Source organism: Schistocerca nitens, chromosome 7, assembly GCF_023898315.1.
Source record: "Schistocerca nitens isolate TAMUIC-IGC-003100 chromosome 7, iqSchNite1.1, whole genome shotgun sequence".
Taxonomy (NCBI): Eukaryota; Metazoa; Arthropoda; class Insecta; order Orthoptera; family Acrididae; genus Schistocerca; species Schistocerca nitens.
The window spans coordinates 227,638,229-227,664,788 of record NC_064620.1 but is presented as its reverse complement, the minus strand read 5'-3'; the positions used below and the strand labels follow the sequence as shown (position 1 = coordinate 227,664,788).

At 42.7% G+C, this 26,560-nt stretch overlaps 1 protein-coding gene across 1 annotated transcript in view; it reads left to right on the top strand.

Annotated features, from left to right (window-relative positions):
* Positions 1 to 26,560, top strand: part of LOC126194758 (protein numb) — a 252,370-nt gene that overhangs the window by 111,641 nt on the left and 114,169 nt on the right. The window contains exon 4 of the mRNA XM_049933040.1: positions 13,909 to 13,980. Coding sequence (XP_049788997.1) covers positions 13,909 to 13,980 — 72 coding nt within the window. The remainder of the gene's footprint in view (positions 1 to 13,908; positions 13,981 to 26,560) is intronic.

The window sequence follows — 26,560 nt, the reverse complement described above, 5'->3', positions numbered from 1 at the left end:
AAATGTTGACTGATGAATTGGGCATGCATTGTGTCGCCACAAAATTTGTGCCAAGGATCTTGACTGCCAATCAGAAGGCACAGCATGTTGAAGTGTGCACAGACCTTTGTCAGACCACATCTGATGAACCAACCTTCTTGTCATGGATTATCACTGGTGATTAGAGCTGGATTTACAGTTATGACCCAGAGACAAAGCTACAACCGTCGCAGTGGAAGAGCCCGGGCTCTCCAAGACCCAAAAAAGCAAGACAGGTGAAGAGCAAAGTGAAGAGCATGATCATCATTCTCTTTGATACGAAGGGAATTGTGCACAAAGAATTCGCCCACCCAACCAAACAGTGAATTCCGCGTACTACTGTTATGTTCTGCGACAGCTCCGTGAAAATGTGCAGCAGCGACAGCCCGAACTTTGGCGTCAGGGGAACTGGCTGCTGCATCACGACAACACGCCCTGTCACACGTCCTTGCTCACCAGGATCTTTTTGGCAAAAAACAACATGACAGTTGTACCCTACCCACCGTACTCATCAGATTTGGCACCTGGTGACTTCACGCTATTCCCAAAACTGAAACTCAAGTTGAAAGGCCGTCAGTTTGACACTCTAGAGAGGATTCGAGAAGCATAAACACCCTCAAAGAACAAGACTTCCAGAAAACGTTTGACCAGTGGCAGAAGCACAGGGACTGCTGTGTACGTGCGGATGGGAACTACTTCGAGGGTGATGGTGACCATTAGTCCAAAGGTAAGTTTTTCAACAGATGGCGGCACCAGTCCTGAAAATTTTGGATAGCACCTCATAGAGTGAGCAAGAGACAATGTGCATTGAAGACAGAAGTTGTTTGAACAACCCGACTCCATAACACCAGCTTAGCTGAGAATTTTGGAACCTTTTAGAAAACCTGCTGTTCTTAGGCTTGCATCAGAACCCACAAAGAAATTTTTCCTTCCTCTAGTTAACTTGAGTGATGTCCAAACCTCTACTGAGGAGCAATATCTGCTCAGCTCTGCCCGTATTAGTGCTACGAGGTTGTAGTGCCTGTGACAAGCCCATTATTGTACAAGCAAGGAAGGCATACCTGAAGTTCTCATGTTGCTGTGATGAAGCTATGATCTAGTTACGTACACAGAATATATAATCCAGCTCCTGTTGTCAATGCGATTTCCCCTGCTGTGGTTGCAGCCTGTGTGGTGTCCCTGCCAATACAAAGAGCACCTGAGGAGGTAGAGAGCAGTCTTACTTGACATATACATTCTTCCTTCATGATGACCCACTACAGCCGTGGTTCAATGCCAAAAGGCTAAAATAAAGTATTAATTCTTGTTCTCTTATCACGTGATCAGATTTGCCCATAATTACCCTGTAACGTAAGATGCATCTACACTAACTCCAGAGAATTGCTGGGACTTTATAGAAATACAGAAGAAAACCTCAAAAATAATCTGACAACTTATACATGCATATCATCATTTCAATAGATTGGGAGTAATTAGTAATGACCAAACAGAATTTGTAGAAGACTTTTTGGGAAGAACTAGCAAACTAAAATATGGAAAGGACGAGCAAACTACAAACCACCCAATTTGTGTTACCGTTGGTCAGACAGAATACTTGAGACACACACACACACACACACACACACACACACACACACACACACACACGTCTTGACATCCTGAAGCATTATATTGAGAAATTCCCTGACAGAATGATTTAATTTCATTGCACAGAAAGGAAAGTTCAAATTTTATGGACTTATACCACCAATGGACAACTACTGGCTGATGAAGAAAATCTCAAACATTCTAAATGGGCCTTGTCAGACTGCAGAAAAATGGCTAGGCAATAGAGGGGTCTTGATTGATGCACTGGCAACTGTTAAGCTGACATCCAAGGAACTAACAGATGGCCATCTGAAACTAAAAATTACTTGGGCACTATTAGAATGACAAACTCGTAATGATAGGATGAAGTTTTGGGAAGATAAGAATAACCAAAAGCCTGAAATTACGCGGTGACTCTTTGCTCTCTTTAAAGAGTAAAGTGAAACAATAAATAATAATAATAATAATAATAATAGGCCTCCGGTATGTTCTGCCAGTCGTAAAAGGCGACGAAAAGAACAAACCACTAATAGGGCTAACCCCCCTTTTAGTGTGATGAGTTGGTTCAGGACAGAACTAAAGAAGCCTCGGACAAGCGCCGTCATGGTCGGGGACGACGCTTGAACGCTATGCCCGCCCACAATGGTAACGACACTGCTAGCCAACTGGAAAATGATTTAAATCCAAATAGAGGTGTTTTGCAGGATATGCTTCCTACAACCACCCTAGAAGGAAAACAAAGGCAGAGGATGAGGTGGTCAGATGAAGTTAATGGACACCTCATGTTCTGTTATTACCAAGCAACAAACCTAGGAACCAACACAACTGGATACAGATCACAAGTATACACAACATTTATTACCAGATACCCAGAATTAAAATTTTTAACAGAACGACGACTAGCTGATCAGATCCGTGTAATAATAAAAAATAACAGGATACCCCAGTCAGAATTAGAAAACATCAAACAACAAGTACAACAAATACTGGAACAAAATAATGTGCAATCAGAAGAAGAAGAAGAAGAAGAAAATAGAGTAATGGACTCAAACATCCCAGAGCAAACAAACAAAGAACAACATGCATCAATTAAACAATCAGAGGAAAAACTTGACTTTGACAGCTCTATCCTGAACCAAGACTGAATTCCACTGACAGACAGGGAGATGTGTAACATAATATCAGATGTCAGAAACATCAGAGGAAAGACAGTGTAATTGTTGATGTGCTAAAGATTGGAGGCCAGCCGTTGACTGACAGAATGCAAGCCTTCATTGTGATTAATAGGCACAACAAAATTACCCCTACAGGATGGAAAACAGCATTGATTCATCCTGTACACAAAAAATTGGAGAAGATGGGCCAAAAAAATCACTGCAGAATTTCTTCTGCGAGGTGCCTACAAGGTACTGCCTCAAAACGTTACCAGATAAAACAGCAGACAGAAAGGTGATAGATGAATACCAGGCAGGCCTTAGACAAGGATGATCTTGTGCAAACTGATCATAAATCTTAAGATGATAACTACAGTAGCACACGCAGTTAGATCTGGAATCTAAAGATGATGATACAGTAGATACAGTACTGCCAGTTAATTAGCTCAATGGTCACATTTGCAGATTATAAAAAGGATTGAGCACTACATCACCTCACCATATTGTTTAACATGCTGAATGAATATAGTGTGTTCAGCAAAACAACTAACTCAATCCAACTGACTTTAACAAACACCACCTCTGTAGTAAAGTCACAGGGCAAAATCTTCAGATATTTTGATATAAAAACGACGTGACACATGATGATGGGGTTATCTCCACTCCATTTCAGTTCGGTGCTAGAGGTGGTCATAAAAATATGACATAAAGAAATACCTCTAATAAATATGAGAACAAAAAGTAAAACATTAAATACTAAATGTCTTTTGTTTCTTGATGGCTTAGCAACAATTACCAAGACTACTACTGAAGTGCGATCAGGCCCATGAGATCATTGTCAAAACACACCTCCATTACAAAATATGGAAACATTGCTTGGGCTCAACATTTTAAGTACTTGGTGAAATTATTGGGAACACTGGTAATGGCAAAGTGAGCAGTAAAACTTGTGCAGGGAAGTTATATAAAGCCTACACAATCATCTGGAATATTTATAAGAAGAAATGCTTTCCAACCAAAGCAAAGCTATGCTGTCTTCCAACAGAGGTTCTCTCAGCAGCATTCTATGTTGTGGGACCATCGTCTTTAACAGTGAAAGTGAGACTGTACAGACCCAAGATCCAAGATGGTATCTGGATGCACGAAAGTTTAGAACAGTTGTCTTCCCTGACAGAATGATTTAATTTCATTGCACAGAAAGGAAAGTTCAAATTTTATGGACTTATACCACCAATGGACAACTACTGGCTGATGAAGAAAATCTCAAACATTCTAAATGGGCCTTGTCAGACTGCAGAAAAATGGCTAGGCAATAGAGGGGTCTTGATTGATGCACTGGCAACTATTAAGCTGACATCCAAGGAACTAACAGATGGCCATCTGAAACTAAAAATTACTTGGGCACTATTAGAATGACAGACTCATAATGATAGGATGAAGTTTTGGGAAGATAAGAATAACCAAAAGCCTGAAATTACGCGGTGGCTCTTTGCTCTCTTAAAATAGTAAAGTGAAACAATAAATAATAATAATAATAATAATAATAATAATAATCCTAAACATAGTAATGAAAAACTGGAAAACCACACTTAATATCCAAACAAACTCTAATAATATCACATCACAGCCAATACAGATTAAGCGTGGAATATACCAAGGAGACTCATTAAGTCCTTTCTGGTTCTGCCTTGCTCTGAACCCACTATCCAACATGCTAAATAATACAAATTATGGATACAATATTACTGGAACATACCCACACAAAATCACACATTTGCTATACATGGATGATCTAAAACTACTGGCAGCAACCAATCAACAACTCAACCAATTATTAAAGATAACAGAAGTATTCAGCAATGATATAAATATGGCTTTTGGAACAGACAAATGTAAGAAAAATAGCATAGTCAAGGGAAAACACACTAAACAAGAAGATTACATATTGGTTAACCACAGCGACTGCATAGAAGCGATGGAAAAAACAGATATCTATAAATATCTAGGATACAGACAAAAAATAGGAATAGATAATACAAATATTAAAGAAGAACTAAAAGAAAAATATAGACAAAGACTAACAAAAATACTGAAAACAGAATTGACAGCAAGAAACAAGACAAAAGCTATAAATACTTATGCCATACCAGTATTGACCTACTCATTTGGAGTAGTGAAATGGAGTAACACAGACCTAGAAGCACTCAATACACTTACACGATCACAATGCCACAAATATAGAATACATCACATACATTCAGCAACAGAAAGATTCACATTAAGCAGAAAGGAAGGAGGAAGGGGATTTATCGACATAAAAAACCTACACTATGGACAGGTAGACAATTTAAGAAAATTCTTTCTAGAACGAGCAGAAACTAGCAAAATACACAAGGCAATCACTCATATAAATACATCGGCTACACCACTGCAACTTCATAACCACTTCTACAACCCTTTAGATCACATAACATCAACAAATACAAAGAAAGTAAATTGGAAAAAGAAAACACTACATGGCAAGCACCCGTATCATCTAACACAGCCACACATCGATCAAGACGCATCCAACACATGGCTAAGAAAAGGCAATATATACAGTGAGACAGAAGGATTCATGATTGCAATACAGGATCAAACAATAAACACCAGGTATTACAGCAAGCATATTATTAAAGATCCCAATACCACAACAGATAAATGCAGACTTTGTAAACAACAAATAGAAACAGTAGATCACATCACAAGCGGATGTACAATACTAGCAAATACAGAATACCCCAGAAGACATGACAATGTCGCAAAAATAATACATCAACAGCTTGCCTTACAACATAAACTTTTAAAACAACAAGTTCCTACATACAAGTATGCACCACAAAATGTACTGGAGAATGATGAATACAAATTATACTGGAACAGAACCATTATAACAGATAAAACAACGCCACATAACAAACCTGACATCATACTCACCAATAAAAAGAAGAAATTAACACAATTAATCGAAATATCCATACCCAATACAACAAATATACAAAAGAAAACAGGAGAAAAAATTGAAAAATACATCCAACTGGCTGAGGAAGTCAAAGACATGTGGCATCAGGATAAAGTTGACATCATACCAATTATACTATCAACTACAGGAGTCATACCACACAATATCCACCAATACATCAATGCAATACAGCTACATCCAAACATATATATACAATTACAGAAATCCGTAATTATTGATACATGTTCAATTACCCGAAAGTTCCTAAATGCAATATAACATGTACCGTACAGCAAAAAGGAAGTGACGCTTGATAAAGGTCCGCGTCACTCCATTCTTAACCAGACTTCTAAAAAGTCTGAGAAAGTAATCAAATAATAATAATAATAATAATAATAGAGGAGGCCCGGGAAAAGAATAGGCCTCCGGTATGTTCTGCCAGTCATAAAAGGCGACGAAAAGAACAAACCACTAATAGGGCTAACCCCCCTTTTAGGGTGATTAGTTGGTTCGGAACAGAACCATTATAACAGATAAAACAACGCCACATAACAAACCTGACATCATACTCACCAATAAAAAGAAGAAATTAACACAACTAATCGAAATATCCATACCCAATACAACAAATATACAAAAGAAAACAGGAGAAAAAATTGAAAAATACATCCAACTGGCTGAGGAAGTCAAAGACATGTGGCATCAGGATAAAGTTGACATCATACCAATTATACTATCAACTACAGGAGTCATACCACACAATATCCACCAGTACATCAATGCAATACAGCTACATCCAAACATATATATATACAACTACAGAAATCCGTAATTATTGATACATGTTCAATTACCCGAAAGTTCCTAAATGCAATATAACACATACCGTACAGTTAATAGGAAGTGACGCTTGATCAAGGTCTGCGTCACTTTCCATTCTCAACCAGACTTAACGTCTGAGAAAGTAAAGAAATAATAATAATACCCGTGGAGGTCCGGGAAAAGAATAGGCTTCCGGTATGTTCTGCCAGTCGTAAAAGGCGACGAAAAGAACAAACCACTAATAGGGCTAACCCCCCTTTAGTGTGATTAGTTGGTTCAGGACAGAACTAAAGAAGCCTCGGACAAGCGCCGTCATGGTCAGGGACGACGCTTGAACCCTATGCCCGCCCACAATGGTAACGACACTGCTAGCCAACTGGAAAATGATTTAAATCCAAATAGAGGTGTTTTGCAGGATATGCTTCCTGCAACCACCCTAGAAGGAAAACAAAGACAGAGGATGAGATGGTCAGATGAAGTTAATGGACACCTCATGTTCTGTTATTACCAAGCAACAAACCTAGGAACCAACACAACTGGATACAGATCACAAGTATACACAACATTTATTACCAGATACCCAGAATTAAAATTTTTAACAGAACAACGACTAGCTGATCAGATCCGTGTAATAATCAAAAATAACAGGATACCCCAGTCAGAATTAGAAAACATCAAACAACAAGTACAACAAATACTGGAACAAAATAATGTGCAATCAGAAGAAGAAAATACAGTAATGGACTCAAACATCCCAAAGCAAACAAACAAAGAACAACACGCACCAATTAAACAATCAGAGGAAAACGAAATCTTAAGACAGCCACCAGAACAAGCACAAATAGAACACGAAGTGACACACATGTTAAATATAGAAGAAAAATTTCAGCTGACATATATAGAATACAAAGACACAAATACAGACATAAGACCATTCTTGCATAGACCACCAAATAACCCACAAGTCGAAACAACAATAAAAACTATCAACACAATCATACACAACAAAATAAATGAAAACACAACTATGGAAGAGTTAAAACTACTGGTTTATATAGGAGCACTCACTACACTAAATATACACACTAGGCAGAGATCAGAACCAACCAACACACAGAAGAAACCCACAAAACCAGCATGGCAACACAGGCTACAGATCAGAATAGAAAAACTGAGAAAAGACATCGGACAGCTAACACAATTTATAAGAAATGAAATCTCGGAAAAAAAACGAAAAAGGTTAGGTAAAATCTCACAACAAGAAGCGACAGAGCAATTAGACGAAAAGAAGCAGAAATTACAAGCATTAGCCAAACGACTCAGAAGATACAAAAAAAGTGAAAATAGAAGGAAACAAAACCAAACATTCAACACAAACCAAAAGAAATTTTACCAGACAATAGATAACACACACATTAAAATAAACAATCCACCAAACATAACAGACATGGAACACTTCTGGAGCAACATATGGTCTAACCCGGTACAACATAACAGGCATGCACGGTGGATACAAGCAGAAACAGACACATACAAGATGATACCACAAATGCCTGAAGTGATTGTTTTTTTTGCAACATGAAGTCACCCAAGCAATTAATTCTACTCACAATTGGAAAGCCGCTGGAAATGATAAAATAGCAAATTTCTGGTTAAAGAAGTTCACCTCAACACATTCACATCTAACTAAATTATTTAACAGTTACATTGCAGACCCATACACATTCCCTGATACACTTACACATGGAATAACTTATCTGAAACCTAAAGATCAAGCAGACACAGCGAACCCAGCTAAATATCGCCCCATAACATGCCTACCAACAATATACAAAATATTAACTTCAATCATTAAACAGAAATTAATGACACATACAACACAGAACAAAATTATAAATGAAGAACAAAAAGGCTGTTGCAAAGGAGCACGAGGATGTAAAGAGCAACTGATAATAGATGCAGAGGTGACATATCAAGCTAAAACTAAACAAAGGTCGCTACACTACGCATACATTGATTACCAAAAAGCTTTTGATACTGTACCCCACTCATGGTTACTACAAATATTGGAAATATACAAAGTAGATCCTAAATTGATACAGTTCCTAAACATAGTAATGGAAAATTGGAAAACCACACTTAATATCCAAACAAATTCAAATAATATCACATCACAGCCAATACAGATTAAGCGTGGAATATACCAAGGAGACTCATTAAGTCCTTTCTGGTTCTGCCTTGCTCTGAACCCACTATCCAACATGCTAAATAATACAAATTATGGATACAATATTACTGGAACATACCCACACAAAATCACACATTTGCTATACATGGATGATCTAAAACTACTGGCAGCAACAAATCAACAACTCAACCAATTACTAAAGATAACAGAAGTATTCAGCAATGATATAAGTATGGCTTTTGGAACAGACAAATGTAAGAAAAATAGCATAGTCAAGGGAAAACACACTAAACAAGAAGATTACATATTGGATAACCACAGCGACTGCATAGAAGCGATGGAAAAAACGGATGCCTATAAATATCTAGGATACAGACAAAAAATAGGAATAGATAATACAAATATTAAAGAAGAACTAAAAGAAAAATATAGACAAAGACTAACAAAAATACTGAAAACAGAATTGACAGCAAGAAACAAGACAAAAGCTATAAATACTTATGCTATACCAATATTGACCTACTCATTTGGAGTAGTGAAATGGAGTAACACAGACCTAGAAGCACTCACTCAATACACTTACACGATCACAATGCCACAAATATAGAATACATCACATACATTCAGCAACAGAAAGATTCACATTAAGCAGAAAGGAAGGAGGAAGGGGATTTATCGATATAAAAAACCTACATTATGGACAGGTAGACAATTTAAGAAAATTATTTATAGAACGAGCAGAAACTAGCAAAATACACAAAGCAATCACTCATATAAATACATCGGCTACACCACTACAATTTCATAACCACCTCTACAACCCTTTAGACCACATAACATCAACAGATACGAAGAAAGTAAATTGGAAAAAGAAAACACTTCATGGCAAGCACCCGTATCATCTAACACAGCCACACATCGATCAAGACGCATCCAACACATGGCTAAGAAAAGGCAATATATACAGTGAGACAGAAGGATTCATGATTGCAATACAGGATCAAACAATAAACACCAGGTATTACAGCAAGCATATTATTAAAGATCCCAATACCACAACAGATAAATGCAGACTTTGCAAACAACAAATAGAAACAGTAGATCACATCACAAGCGGATGTACAATACTAGCAAATACAGAATACCCCAGAAGACATGACAATGTTGCAAAAATAATTCATCAACAGCTTGCGTTACAACATAAACTTATAAAACAACACGTTCCTACATACAAGTATGCACCACAAAATGTACAGGAGAATGATGAATACAAATTATACTGGAACAGAACCATTATAACAGATAAAACAACGCCACATAACAAACCTGGCATCATACTCACCAATAAAAAGAAGAAATTAACACAACTAATCGAAATATCCATACCCAATACAACAAATATACAAAAGAAAACAGGAGAAAAAATTGAAAAATACATCCAACTGGCTGAGGAAGTCAAGGACATGTGGCATCAGGATAAAGTTGACATTATACCAATTATACTATCAACTACAGGAGTCATACCACACAATATCCACCAGTACATCAACGCAATACAGCTACATCCAAACATATATATATACAACTACAGAAATCCGTAATTATTGATACATGTTCAATTACCCGAAAGTTCCTAAACGCAATGTAACATATACCGTACAGTTAAAAGGAAGTCATGCTTGATCAAGGTCCGCGTCACTGTCATTTCGAACCAGACCTAAGGTCTGAGAAAGGAAAGAAATAATAATAATAATGTATAGGCTCACCAGACGAAATATTGGCAATTCCCTTAAAAATGCCTCACTAGTCCCTTTGGAGAACTGTAGATGAGTAGGTCTGGTACAGATGGTCATGTGACCCTCCACTATTGACATACACCATGGCAGTGATGGGGTGTGCGTGTGAGGCAGTCAGTTATGAGACCAATACCATAAGACTGGTCGATATGGAGATTTGAGAGAATGGCAGAAAGGAGATACTGATTTTTGGTGTGTCCCTGACCACACTATGACTGAAGTCTGATTCGTTGGTGTATTGAACTATCCAGTGTGTCTATAAGGAATGGTGTAAATCTCGCTGCTGTGTAACATGCTGTAAAGAACAGTAGTTGTAAAGTGATTTGAACCAATATGGACTGGAGACGATTGTCACGCTATGTTGATGACAAATGGCTTCAAACCTTTAGGGAATTGCTAATGTCAGAGAATGCAGTTATGTTTGTCAGTTTCGGAGTAAATATGAAAGAACTGCATTCAAAGTCACTTGGAGTGGTGGGGTACCTCGGAAAAGGCCATTGCACACAGTGGCACGTACAGCTTCACATCTTCAGTGGACCAAACAACTCAAAACTGACAGTACCCCTGCATGTAGCGTAGTCAGTTTTTGCCTGTTTTCAAATGATGTAAGGTGTCAGGTTCATAAATGGCCCAATGAGGCATTAAATGTGCAGTGTGTGGAGTTTGTAGTTGAGGCTGGAGGTGATTCTGTGATGTGTTGGACATTTAGAGTACACGACTAGGGGACCACTATTCAGGTTAAAACACACACACACACACACACACACACACACACACACACACACACACACAGAGAGAGAGAGAGAGAGAGAGAGAGAGAGAGAGAGAGAACTTAGGCACACCTTGGCTATCCTGCTAAATTGTACTGTAAATCAGGACTGTGACTACTTGGAACAGCAGGTGTAATGTACCACTCAGCATCTCTACAGTCTGGTAGCTCTGTGGAATCTAATCACCATCATTAAGGCTAAAGATTTTGACTGGGGGTGACTAGTGTTTTCTCTGGTGTTTTTTTTTATATATAACTTTTTTTTTAAATGGAGTGGACTGTGAGAACAGAAAAGATTCATAAAATGTTATGTTTGGAGCATAGCTCTGTCTGATTGTGAAATGTGTGTAATGAGGAACACCGTGAAGGGTCAAAGAGATTGATTAAGGAATGAATGTGTTTGGGAACAAACTAATGAGAAAAAAATGCCAAGTAAACAACAGAATAAATTGGAGGCATAGAGTATTTGTGTACATATGAGAATGTGAGCTCTGACTGTAAACTGTAGTAGAGGATATGGAGGAAGAGCAGAATCACAGAGGTAGACATAAGTATGGGTGTTTACAGAAGATTGCTGGTGGCATGGGGTGCTGCAGCATAGTTATGTGGAAATGAAGTTGACTGCTGATAAGTGACAGGAACAGAAACCTGTATCAAACCAGTCTTAGGATTCTGACGGAGACAATAAAAAAGATGCTGGGACAATCCGGGTGCCATTTGGTGGATCTGTTGGGAATGAATTTCAGTACTGGTGACGTTAAGGCTGCAACGAATGTGTACCCAGACTCACTAAGCACACTTGGCATACCCAGTATGGCTGAATTTGACTTGGGGTGTGTGTGTGTGTGTGTGTGTGTGTGTGTGTGTGTGTGTGCGCGTGTGTGTGCGTGTGCAGAGAACATATTAGCATTCTTTCTGATCCATCCTCTGCAGGTGTTCTGTTTACTTGTAAATTGTACACCAAAAATCTGAAGTTTTTTTTTTTTTTTTTTCCATTGTCCTCGTATCTCTTGTTAGCTCTTAAAAATGTCATTACTGCAATGTAACTCACTCCCACACAGCAGTGTCGGTAGTATGACCATCTTATAAAATTTTATTCGTGTTTCTTTTAGTGTTAGTTGTTACTGCACTTTGCTTTTTCCAAATATAATTGTCATCCACTTTCTTTTGTGTATTATCATCATAGTGGTAAGATAAATAAGGCAATTAAACTGTTTTATCTGGACTAAAGTTCCATATTGAAAACGGTATTTCTTCTAATTTGATTTTGCTTTAAAAAGTAATTGTTTGGTATTATGTCTTGATATTTTCATGTTTTACTTCAAACATTTATTCGTAAGTTCAAGTTGTAATATTTATAGGTCATCCTTGTTTCTAAAAATGGTGGTGAATCAGTAGCATAAAAAATCTATGTACAATGGTGAATATTGATTCACATGAACCTTTGTGTTAAGTATAAAATCCTATCCACATTTAGCATAATCAGTTTCCATAAGGCCAAAGTCATTCCTTTGAAAAGGGCACAAATAGTTTCCTTCCCCAATTCAAGCATGTGTACTGCCATGTACGACCTTCTCATTACTGTGATGTTATACCTTAATTTTCCTTCCTTCATTACACTGAAATGCTGACAACAAGTTGTAACTATCAAACACCCCTCAGAGGCTGACAATAGAGGCTGTTCTAGCAATTGTTGCAATCTGCAATAATAAATGTGGATTTTTCAATTTTTGTGATTGTTATTACATCTAATATTTGGAAGTGTTTATTGGTAAATGAAACTAACAGTCCATATGTACATTTGTGTTTCCATTAGTTTGTAATTAATGTATTTTTCCAATTCCAATAAAGACAAGAAGGAAAAGCAATTTACTGCACTTACTATTTAATATTTACTGATGTTTTTTCTGTACACACTTAAAATTGCTAATGAAGGAGCATTTTTACTACTGATTATGATACTAATAAAACTGCTTGCTTCAGCCTTGTGCAGTTTTTCTACCCTTTATTGGCACTTTGTAATTGTGAAATTTATTTGCATAATACACAAGATCTGAGTGCACCCAAGTGAAAGAGAATTAACTGGTGGATAGTATTTTCTGAAAAAAACACAAATCAAACTAGAGTAGCTGTAGCAGACTCTTTTACCAGCTCATATTTATAGCAAGTGGGGAAATACATGAATTACAAACTACTGCAAATATGAATGTACATTTCGACTGTCGGCTTCATTCAGCATTAAACAGTAGTTGTGTAGATGATGACTGGTCTAAGCTGTGTGTTATTTCACTTCTTATTACTGATAGTAAAATTATTTCACTAACTACAGATTAAGAAATTCCCAATATTGCTGTGTTGGCCAGATAAGCAGAGTTACTGAGGCCTTTCACACAAGCTAGAAGTTCAGATGTCATTTGCAAATGACAAATGTTTGACATTTTATGGTAGTTTGTGTTTTTTACAGTAGTATACCATATTCATATTTTTGTTACATACTTTCTTTGTTTTTCTATTTTCTTTAGTACCCAAGCAATAGACAGAGACCTTATGCTTTTGTATTCTGTGCATTTCAGTATTTGGGATGTGTGGAAGTATTCGAATCAAGAGGAATGCAAGTCTGCGAAGAGGCACTGAAATTATTACGGGTAAGTAAAAACAGGAATGGATAGCTGACATCTATACAGTTTCCACATACTGTATTTGTTTGTAATGTTTAGATGATGATAAACACTTGTTTGCTGAAGGGATGACCGAATGTACATAGCATCAAAATGAGTGTGAATCTAATTTTGTACACAAGAGTGAGGCACAAATAAAAGAAACCCCCAGTAACACTGGAAATTCGTTGATGGAATAATATGTAAAATAAAGGGAAGGCCACCACACAGCAATAGCAGTCTTTTGTGCAGAGAGACACGCAACAGATAACAGTATTTACCCAAGCTTTTGAGTCTGTGTGTGTGTGTGTGTGTGTGTGTGTGTGTGTGTAATTTTGCTACAAAAATAGCAAGAGCTTGAAGGCATGTGTAGATACTGCTTTCTGTTGTTTCTCTGAATGCACCAAACATCAGTCAGCATCTAAGTGGTTGTGTTTCCTGTATCTTGCATAGAAGTACTAAATGGTACAGACAATCACGTTTACTCTGAAAATTGCAAAACACTCTGTCAGAAACTATTGTGAGTAGTGTAAGGTAGTTCTGCAAAAAATCCATACAAAAATGGGAGTTTTTGCATTTTTCACCGGCAGTTGACACTGACTGTCTATCATTGTTCAGATGGATTTGCTGTCAATACAAATAGAAACTATTCAGGTGAGCTGATAAAAAAACTGCTTATGTGTCTTTTTGTTGAGGGGACACACTTGCTCTTGATTCATACTTAATCACTTTTTCGTTTTACTTTTCCATCATATATATCGTGAATTAAAGTGTAAAAACGCTGTACACCTTCTTAACTTCATTGTGCGGTCATGTAGAAGCCAGTAATAATGAAGTATTTCCATTTATAAAATCAGTTATATTCTTTACATTTGATTGCAAAACTTGTGCCCCCAGGGGCTCAGCTTGGCGACCTTGGGGTTCCTGAGCTGGGGACTGGTAAGCACCGCCAGTCCCATGTCACTGTAAGCTCTGGGTGTGCTTCTGCGACTACCGTGTGGCGCGACGGTGGAATGTTGTGTGTGTCGGGGAATGGGGATCTTGGCTTAACTGCCTGGATCGCAAGGATGGAATAAACCTCTATAAAAACCTCAATCTCAAGGTGTGCTGTGTGCTGAAGAGATGCATGGCTGTTGAGGTGGAACAGTCATTAGCGGGCAATCTCTAGGGAACCTGCTGCACCTCAGTTGTATAAGGCTTACTCAGGCATGCGGAGCTCTGTCTGAGTGGACCCTTATTTTGCTAGCTACTTGTGGGACCGAGAGGGAACCCCCAAAATCTTCTTCTTCTTCTTCTTCTTCTTCTCCGCCTCCTCCTCCTCCTCCTCCTCCCAGCGGGAAGGGTGTACCGCCTGGGAGTTCTCACACCCATTCATCCAAAATAATAAGGGAGGCTAGTCCTCCTGATAATCTACGTGTAATTAGTAACAGGGCTCAAGGAGTCGTGTATCACAATGTCTTCATAGTGATAAAGAGGAAGGAGGGGACGTTTGAAAAAGTGTCCCCCTTCTATATCCACAAAGGCTTAGAAGGGCTGGCTGGCAACCTGAAGTCTATTAAGCAGTTTCGAAATGGTTCCTTGCTTGTCGAGACTAATCGGGCAAAGCAGGTGGAACTTCTTATGAAGTCACAGAAACTGTGTGAGTACGACATCATTGAAGAGTTGCATAACTCCTTTAATTCCAGCAAAGGTGTTATAACCTGCTGTGACATTATGGACATAGACGTTGCTGAACTGAAACAGGAATGGGCACCACAGGGGCTCATAGATGTGGAACAGAGGACATGCAAGACCAGTGGGGAGACTGAGAAGACTGCCACTTTCATTGTGACCTTGAATTCTCCAACGCTACCTGAACACATCACGGCAGGTTTCTTCAGACTTAGGATTTGGCCCTATGTACCTAACCCTATGCTATGCTTCAAATGCCAGCGTTCTGGACATACAACACTAAGTTGCAGAGGTGAAGCGACTCGTGGGAAGTGTGGAAAGGCAGCCCATGAAGCTGGGACTGACTGTCTGTCTCCAGCAGGCTGCATTAACTGCTCTGGAAGCCACCCAGTCTGAAGCCGAGCTTGCCCTGTTTTTGCAGAGGAACACAAAATTCAGGAAATCAAAGTGACCAAGCGGATCACCTATGCAGAAGCCAAAATGGACTATCAGGCAATGAAACCCCCTGTCTTTGCCACTTATTATGCTTCCTTGGTGTAGAAACCTGTCATTAAGGTCAACGCTTTGACTCGGATGACATCCATTGTACCGTTATCTACCATTCGCACCTGCACGTGCACCTGCATGTGCCAAAGCTGAGTGAAAGACATAGTGATCCAGGCAGCTACGTTGGAAGAAACCAGTAATGCTTCTGCAGCCCAAAGACAACCCAAAAACACCCCCCAGGGGGCCCATAGTCCTTTCGTGAGTACGTGTATGGCGCGCACGGGGCCCCAAGCTATTGCAGTCTCCTTTCCTTTCCAGGCTGCATTCCCATCTCTGTTCCTCTCCCTCCCTATCCTTACTCTTTGTCCCTGCCCCCTCTTTTTCCCTCTTGGTGGACTTCTTTATGTTGACCTGGCTATCCTCCTGGCTTTGTTTTGGTTTGTGCTATTGTTTAGGTTGCTGTTTCCATCTCCTTTTCGGTGTTTTTGGTCCCCTTGGGGTTTGACCTCCATTCCCAAAATTTTTCGTTCAGTGTGAGCCATTGGGGGATGAACTCCCTACCTAGCTTCCACAATGAAGGTTCCTCTCCCTCCCCTTCCCTTTCCCTTTGCACCCTGGCCCCCCTACTGCTAGGTCACCAGCACGGTAGCCAGTCCGTAAGGGGGGGGGGGGGCTGTTAAGTACCCACTTGGCTGAGCCCCCTGAAACCACAGGGATCACACTGCTAGTACCTGAGCTGTTAACGCCTCATGTATGCCCAGGAGTTGATGCTCATCACTTTGGGGCACCAGAACTCCTGGCTGCTGTGCCAGATGGCCCTTGCTATGGCTGGGTAGCACCCACGGGGCAAGCCCCTGATTGGAGTGGGTGGTACTAGGGCAGACACCTTGCGCATGAAGCGACAAAAGCTTCACCATCCTGGCCATTCTGTGGCCGTCTCTAAGAGTGGTAGTAGACGTGACACTCCTTCTTCTGATTCTTCGGCCTTCCCCTCCCTGGCCACCCCCTGGGAGGAAAGTCGAGCTCGCCGGCTTGGGTTGAAACCTTTCCCTCGGTACCTGGTATGTACCAGGACGGATGGCGAAAGTTTTGCCATGACCAAGCCTTTGTTTTTTCTTGGAGACGATTGAAGATAAGTATGGCAAAGTGGAATCGATGAGTAAAATGCAATCCGGTGCTTTGCTCATAAAGACTTCTTCTGCTGCCCAATCTGACACCCTGCGTGCTTGTGCCCATCTCGGTGACGTCCCAGTCTCTGTCACGCCCCACCAATCTTTGAACTCGGTACAGGGCATTATTTTCCACCGAGATCATCTTCTCCAATCTGACAAGGAGCTCCGTGCTAACCTCGAGCAGCGAGGGGTTCGTTTTATCCACCGTGTGCAACAAGGCCCTCCAAACAATCGCACCACTACAGGTTCTTTTATCCTGGCCTTCGAGGGGGATGTCCTCCCAGAGAAGTTCAAGGTAATGGTGTATCAGTGTGGTGTAAAACCTTATATTCTACCACCAATGAGATGCTTTAAATGCTTATGGTTTGGACACACGTCTTACCACTGATTCCCTCTGCAGTAACTGTGGGTGCCCCTTCCATGAGGGGAGTGCCTGGGCTCCCCCACTAGTATGTGTAAATTGTCATGGACAGCATTCTCCACACTTGCCTGTATGCCCAGTGTTTGTGAAAGAAAGGAGGATTCAAGAGTACAAAACCTTAGATAGGCTCACCTACACTGAGGCTCGACAAAAGTATGACTGGCTCCATCCCATGTCTGTCTCTTCTACTTTTGCTTCCATTACATCCATTCCCCCTCCTATCCCCTCTTCTTCCCAACCCCACCCCATTCGCCCCATGCATTCGGCCTCCTCCTCCCTCTCTCACTCCCCCTCCCCGTCAGTACCCATACCCATCCCTTTGGGTGCTGCTCCCCCTTCCCTGCCGGAGAAGTGGTCCCCTCCTTTGGCGGCTGCCGGTACTGGAGCTCCCCCTCGGGACTCCTCTTCCCGGCACCCCCCTGAAAGGCGATTTACGGCTCCACATCGGCAGCGCGATCTACGGCCGGTGGGCGCCAAGATTGCCGGGTGTAATTCCATGCCTGCCCTTCTCTTCCTTCCCAAGAGAAGCAGCAGAAACGTAAGAACAAGGGCGAGGCCCCTCCGGTACCCCCTGAGGTGCAGCCTTCCCCTCGTCCAGTCAATGAACCTACAGAGTCTGACCCCCACCTATATGGGTATTACCCCATCCTTATCGGTGACGGATGGTGACTCGGCAGCGTGACCAATTCCGGTCCCCTCGCTTCCCCTTTGGACTCCGGCTTGAGAATCCTCCAATGGAATTGTAATGGGTATTTGCGTCACCTTCCAGAGTTGCAACCTCTTCTTTCCTTCTACTCTGCTGCTTGTATTGCACTCCAGGAGACCCATTTTGTCAATTCTTACTCCCCCCGCACCACGCTTTCTGTTGGAACCGAATTGGCCCTTTGTGGGCTTCTGGTGGTGTTTGCACCTTGGTCCACAAGGACATTGTTAGTAAATGGGTTCCCCTCCATTCCGCTCTGGCCCTGTCAGGGTCCATCTGGCCGTTCCAATTACAATCTGTAATCTCTACCTCCCACCTGACAGGCCACCTACATCCCATGCCCTCACCACCCTTCTTCAACAACTCCCTTCTCTCTTCCTGCTATTAGGGGACTTCAATGCCCACAACCCTCTTTGGGGTAGTCATAAGACTACTGCCCTGGGCAGGACAGTTGAAGCTGTTCTGGCAGGGCTTGACCTCTGTTTACTAAACACAGGCACTCCCACACACTTTAGTGTAGCACATGGCACTTTCTCTATCATTGTCCTCTCCGTCAGCAGTCCTGGCCTTCTCCCTTCCATTCAGTGGGGAGTCCATAATGGCTTATGTGACAGCGACCATTATCCAATTGTTTTAACATTGCTTCAGTGTCTCTCGCTCTGTCACCCTCCCAGGTGGGCCATATCTAAGGCTGATCAGTGTGCCTTCTCCTCTGCTCCCATCCCCCCTATATTGCCACATGACAGTGTTGATGAATCTACTCAGGCTTTGACTGCTGCCATCATTTCAGCAGCTGTTTCAGCAATCCCTTCTTCCTCAGGTTGTCCACACAGGAAGATGGTCCCTTGGTGGACTCCGGAAATTGCTGCAGCCATAAAAGACCACCGCTGTACTCCTCAACACTTCATGCAGCACCCTTCTACTACTCTTCTTCTGGTCTTTAAAAGACTCCGTGCCCGGGCCTGCTATTTAATCAGATTTCAAAAACGAATTTGCTGGGAACAATATGTAGCTGCCTTAGGAACAACTCAGGTGAATTTTTGGCCACCATCCTGCCACCGGGGCTGCAGGAATTTATATGCATGGTGTTGTCCTTACCAATCCGGATTTTGTAGCAGAAAATTTCACTTTGACATCGGCTCAGTATCAGCCCACATTCCTTCTCCTGAAAGAGCGTTCAGAAGGACTGCCTTTGTCTTTTGTTTTTCGCTGCTCGGAGGATCGGATACATAACCAAATGCTCCAACACTTATCGGTGGCCGGCCACCATCATATACTGACCCTCTTCAACCATCTGCGGAGTCAGGGAATCTTTCCTACCCAGTGGCAGGAAAGAATTGTTGTTCTGGTGTTGAAACCAGGGAAGCTGCCTCTTCAGTGGGATAGCTACCGTCCAATTAGCCTTACTAACACCCTCAGCAAGCCCCTTGAATGCATGGTGAGTCGGCAGCTGTTTTGGATCCTTGCATCCCATGAACTTTTGTCATCGACTCAAAGTGGTTTTGGCTGTTGCCACTCTACGGTGGATAATTTGGTGCACTGGAGTCTGCTATCTGGTCGGCTTTTGCCCATCGTCAACACCTCCTTGCAGTCTTCTTTGATCTGCATAAAGCCTTGACACCACCTGGTGCCACCACATTCTCACCACCCTTCACGAATGGGGCCTTCATGGCGCTCTGCCCATTTTTATCCGTAACTTCCTTTCTTCTTGCTCTTTTCGGGTCCAAGTTGGCTGCTCCTACAGCACTCCCCCATCGGCAAGAAAATGGGGTTCTGCTGGGTTCCGTGCTGAGCATCCCTCTCTTTCTAATAGCCGTTAATGGTCTGGTGACAGCTGTTGGGCTGACAGTGCTGCCCTCTTTGTATGGTGACGATTTTTGTACCTACCTCAGTTCCTCCGTGATGGGTGCTGCAGAATGCCATCTACAGGGGGCAATCTGCCGGGCACACTCATGGGGTCTCTCCCATGGCTCTCAGTTTTTGGCGGCCAAGACATGTGTCGTGCATTTCTGCTGTCGCTGTACAGTCCATCCCCATCCGGAACTGTTCCTCGATGGCCAGCCCTTTGACGTAGTGGACACCCATTGCTTCTTGGGTCTGGTCTTTGATGCCTGGTTGACATGGCTCCCTCATCTTCGCTAGCTGAAGAGGACGTGCTGGTCTCATATCAGTGTTCTTAGGTGTCTGTGCAATACTGTCTGGGGTGCAGACCACTCTGTTCTCCTGCGATTGTGTCAAGCATTGGTCCAATCTCGTTTAGGCTATGGAAGTCCTGTCTATGGTTCTGCGTCGCCTTAGATGCTGCAGATCCTAGACCCCATCCACCACTGTGGGCTCCCAACTTGCGACTGGTGCCTTCCGGACTAGTCCCGTACTTAGCCTTCTCGCAGAGGCAAGGAATACGCCACTGCGAGTTTTGCACCAACAACAACTGATATCTTATGCGCTCTGCATTCGCTGCACCCCAGAGCACCCGAGTTATGGTCTCCTATATACAGACACGGAGATCACCCTGCCGCAGCGGTGGCCACGATGTGGGCTTACCATGGCTGTCCACATTTGGTCGCTCTTTTCTGAACTCCAGCAATTCCCTTTACCGCCTCTCTTCTCTGCTCATGCACTTACCACTTCTTGGTGCGTCTCTCGGCCACAGCTCTGTCATGATTTCTCAATCGATTGAAAGGATTCTGGCCCTCGTATGGCTCTTCGCCACCAATTCTACTGTCTCCTCAGTTCATTCCAGGGTTCAGAAGCGATTTATAGTGATGGCTCCATGGTTTCTGGCTGCACTGGTTTTGCTTACACCTATGCATGACGCACAGAATTTCATTCCTTGCCTGATGGCCAGTGTTTTTACTACAGAATTTGTAGCCATCTTGTGCGCATTGGACCATATTCGCTCCTGCTCAGGACTGTCCTTCACTATCTGTAGTGACTCATTGAGTGGTTTGCACACTGTCGGCCAGTGCTTCCCTCGCCACCTGTCGATCATCGCTATCCAGGACTCCCTTTCTCTCCTTGCTTAACGTGGATGCTCGGTTTTCATTTGCACCCCATGACGTGTTGGGATTCCTAGCAATGAACTTGCCGATCAACTGGCTAAGTTAGCTACTACCAGGCCATCTCTTGCTATTGGCATTCCAGAAATAGACCTTCGCTCGGTATATTGTCGTCAGGTTTTGGGCCTTGGGGATGCAGAATGGCACACTCTTTCTTTGCCGAACAAGCTTAACTCGATTAAGGATACTACAACTCTGTGGCGGTCCTCCTCCTGGGCCTCACATAAGGCCTGTGTCGTCCTTTGCCGGCTCCACATTGGCCGTACTTGGTTGATTCACGGTTATCTCCTCCTTCGTGAGGACTCCCCTCTCTGTTGTTGCGGATCAATGTTGACTGTGGCTCACATCTTATTGGACTGCCCCAACTCAGCCACCCTGCGACAGACTTTTAGCTTTCCATACTCGCTACCCCTGGTATTGGCTGACAATGCCTCAGCGATGGATCTTGTTTTACATTTTATTCGTGGTGGGGGTTTTTATCGCTTTATTTAAGGGAGGGACCTTTCACCATATTGGTGAGTGGAGGGGGTGGCAGACCATCTTGCTCCCCCCTGACTAGATTGGCTTCAACTAGGCTTGGTGGTTCACTCCTTTCGTTATGAGGTCTGTTATGTCTAGAGCATCTCTCTTGTCTCCTGTGCTTCTTTCTTCACGCCCCTATCATTAGTCACTTTCTTTCCCTCACATGTCTTTTTCCTTCTTTCCCTGTCAATAGTTTATCATGGAGTTTGTAGTTCCCTTTTTAATGTGGGATTTTATTGGTTTTAGTTAATCTAAGGCCGGAGGGACTGATGACAGAGTAGTTTGGTCCCTTCTCCAACCAACCAGCAACCCAAAAACACAGTGCCTCTCAACGCCAACTTTCTTCAAAGAAAGGTTGCTCTCACCACCCTACTTCCCCCTCGCCCTTGCTGGGAAAGGGAGCGGGGAAAGGAACTCAACATTCAGGTCGAAAGCTGACTCGGGCACCATCAGATGTCATTATGGCACACCTGACTGATGATGAGGACATCATGGATTTTGATGCCTCATCACCTGACCCAGTCAGCCCCATCACTCCACGTCGCTCTACAAGCGACTCATCACCTCACCACAAAGACAAGGGTAAATCCAGACACATTGAAGAAATGGCTCCCATACTCCAATGAAATATCAATGGATACAGGACTCATCTGGAGGAATTGAGACTCCTTGTACAGGACAGACCCTTTTGCCTTTGCCTTCAAGAGACTTGTACTAGGAGGCTATCGCTTTTACAGAAAATACGACCTTACTGGTGATAGGGCAAAAGTTGGGGTTGCTGTGTTCATAAAGGACATTTTTCGCACCTCACGTATTCCCTTAACAACAACACTACAAGCTGTTGCTGTTTGGATAGTGGCCTATGTTGACTTCACTGTGTGCTCTTTGTACCTACTATCTCATGAGCCTCTTGACTGTGGGGTCCTCACTTATCTTCTAGATGAACTCCCCCCCCCCCCCACCCCCCACCCGTTCCACCTTTTGGAGTACTTTAATGCACACAGTGCACTATGGGGTTCTCACATGACTTGCCCAAAGGGTCGGGCACTTGAGGATCTACTGCACACAACAGATCTCGTACTTTTGAACATGGGTCAAGCTACACATTTTAGCACAGCTACAGGTTTGTCTACCACCATAGACCTCTCTCCTTCTGCTCACCTGCTCTTGGGAACACTGCCCAGTGGGCAGTGGACAATGACCTTCATGATAACGACCATTGACCTATCTGGATCCATCTGCCTGATTGAGCAGATCCTGAAAGAATGCCACGGAGATGGTTGTTCAAAATGGGGAACTGGATGCTTTACAGGCAGTTAGCTGCTTTCAAGCAGTGTGACAGCATCCAGGACTGGGTGGATCACATTACAACTGTGATTCACCATGCCGCTGATGCATCCTTTCCAAACTCTGTGGAAACGCCTGGGAAGCGACCTGTCCCTTGGAACGATGAGTGTTGTTTTGCAACCAGGCACAGGAGGGCAGCAATGCGCAGATTCAATCGATGTCCTACAGATGAGAATCTTGCAAACTTTCGAATGGCGTGTGCTAAGGCAAGGAGAAGAATTTGGGAGAGTAAGCAGAGTTCCTGATCTCCATCAATAGGTCCACACCCGCATGTAAAGTATGGGAAGCCATTAGGAGGATTTCAAGGCACAACTCTCAACCGCCAATAGCAGCTGTACAAATACAGGGGTCTCTTGTAACATCAGCAAGGGATATAGCTCAGACAATGGCTGAATCATATAAATCCCTTAAGGCTGATTCCAGCCACGATCCCACCTTCTGTCATTATTGGGAGGCACAAGAGAAGGCTGATCTTGATTTCCGTTCCACCAACATGAAAGAATACAACCAGCCTTTCTCTCTGTGGGAGCTGGATTCTGCATTGTCAATTGCTTGTGATTCGGCCCCTGGAAACTAACTGATAACCTACAGCATGTTGCTAAACAGTTGGATCAACGGTCAAAGAAAGTCCTCCTTCAGCTCTTCAATAAAATTTGGATAACTGCCGACTTTCCCAGCTCATGGAAGGAACCTATTTTAATCCCAATTTTAAAACCAGGAAAGGATTGGACAGACCCTGGTAGTTATCGTAGTTTTAGCCTGACAAGCTGCGTAGGAAAGACACTGGAACATATGGTCAATCGGCACCTAGAGTGGTTTCTGGATACCATGTCCCTCCTTAGTCACTCCCAGAGCAGGTTCAGGAGGTATCGCTCCACTCTCAATAATACTGACCCTGCTCGAAGCTGCAATTCAACAAGCTTTCCTTCGTAAGCAACACCTTATCGGTTTTTTCTTCGATTTGGAAAAGGTGGGAGGACGACGGTTCAAACCCGCGTCCGGCCATCGTGATTTAGGTTTTCCGTGATTTCCCTAAATCGCACCAGGCAAATGCCGGAATGGTTCCTTTGAAAGGGCACAGCCAGCTTCCTTCCCTGTCCTTCCCTAATCCGATGAGACCGATGACCTCGCTGTCTGGTCTCCTCCCACACACAGTCCAATTGGAAAAGGTCTAAGACACTACCTGGAGGTGTAATATTTTGTCGGAGCTCCATCAGTGGGGTTCCATGGATGTCTACCAATCTTCATATCATCCTTTCTCACGGACAAATATTTTAGATACAAGGGTGGGAATTTCCTGTCTGACCATTTTAAGCAGGAGAATGGTGTCCCTCAAGGGAGCATTTTAAGTGTCATGGCTTTCGCCATCGCAATCAATAGTATTACAACCACAGTGTGACGTCCAGTACTATGTTCCTTGTTATTGGATGACTTCTCCATCTTTTGTGCATCCTCCAGCCTCGCCACGGCTACTCGGCAATTGTAACTGACATTGAGGCGGTTAGAGGAATGGTCTTGTGCCACAGGTTTTAGATTCTCATTAGAGAAAACAGTTTGTCTTGATTTTAATTGTTCCCGCTGTCTGTTTAATTTGCCCATTTTAAAACTGGGGGACACCGTTCTCACTTTCAAGGAAAAAGTGAAGTATCTGGGTCTTATCTTTGATGAGAAGTTAACATGGTTGCCACACCTTAAAGAATTGAAACTGAGATGTCTCAAGGTCTTAAACATCTTAAAATGTGTCAGTCATAGGTCGTGGGGAGCCGACAGAGCGTGTCTTCTCCAACTTTGTAAGGCCTTTGTGTGACCCTGGCTTTAATATGGAAGCCAGATTTATGGGTCAGCAAGGCCTGTATACCTTAAAATGGTGGTTGCAGTTCACCATGAGGGTATTAGGCTGTCAACAGGGGCCTATTGCATGAGCCCTGTTAATTTGCGTGCAGAGGCTGGTGAGCCTCCACTGTTTATTCGACATCTTCTTCTCGTGGTATGCCAAGCATATAGGGCATTGTCTGTTCCTACATCGCCAGCATCCAGTTAAGTTGTTCAGCCGCCACTGGAACGGCTGTTCAATCATTAATCACAAGCAACACTGCCATTTGGGATCCGTACAAGGGAGAACCTTGAATTATTACAGGTGGGGGGCATTGAGGTCCAAAGCCAGGGGTGGAGTAGGGCATCCCCCAGGCTACTACCAAGGCCTAGATTGCTTTTAGAACTGACTGCTTACAAGAAGCATTGTACCCCCGACCATGTTTTTAAAATTAAATTTAATGAAATTTTACGTAGCCACTCAGATTTTATTACCGTCTACATGGATGGTTCTAAGCAGGGAGTGTTTTCGGTTGTTCTGTCGTGTTCCCCAACATTGTCCTCAGGATAGGGCTCCTAGAGCGATTTCAGTTTATTACATGGAGTTGTTTGCTCTTCTGAGGGCAATGGAGCAGATGAGATGGCACCATGACTAAAAAATTTATCACCTGCTCCGATTCTCAAAGTGCCCTTCTCGCTGTTGGACAGATGTACCCAGCAGATCGGATAGTGCAAGTGCAGGACGCTCTCCTTCTCCTGTGAAGACAAAACAAGGAAGTAATTTTTTGCTGGGTTCCAGGGCACATAGGCATCCAGGGAAACGAACTTGCTGATGCTGCTGCTAAGGAGGCTTGCTCCCTTCCTCCTCCTGCCCGCTGTTCAGTCCCTCTGTGTGCTGCCACTTCTTTTGTGACTAGGAAGGCCATATATTGGTGGGAGTCCCAGTGGCTGGAAGTGATGAACAATAAACTACGTTCCATTAAGACTTCAGTGTGACCATGGATCACCTCCTTCCGCTCTCGACAGTGTGAAGAAGTGGCACTTACTTGGGTTAGAGTGGGACATTGTCCCCTGACATATGGCTTTTTCTTACCTCAGGAGGTGGCCCCAGTATTTCAGAGATGCGGGACTCGGCTGTCAGTATGATATCTTTTAACTGAGTCTGTTTTATATGATGATCTGAGGGTTGGACTGGGTCTCCCACAGGATATTCCCTCCATTTTAACTGATAACTAGGCAAGTGTTGTTCGTATCTTAAAATTTTGTCTGGTGTCCGGAATTCATCCCAAAATACTTGATGCGAGATCTTAATGTGTCACAGAGTGACTGGGTCGTGTATTATTTCTAAGTCGTCATCCAGCCATTGTTATTTGTC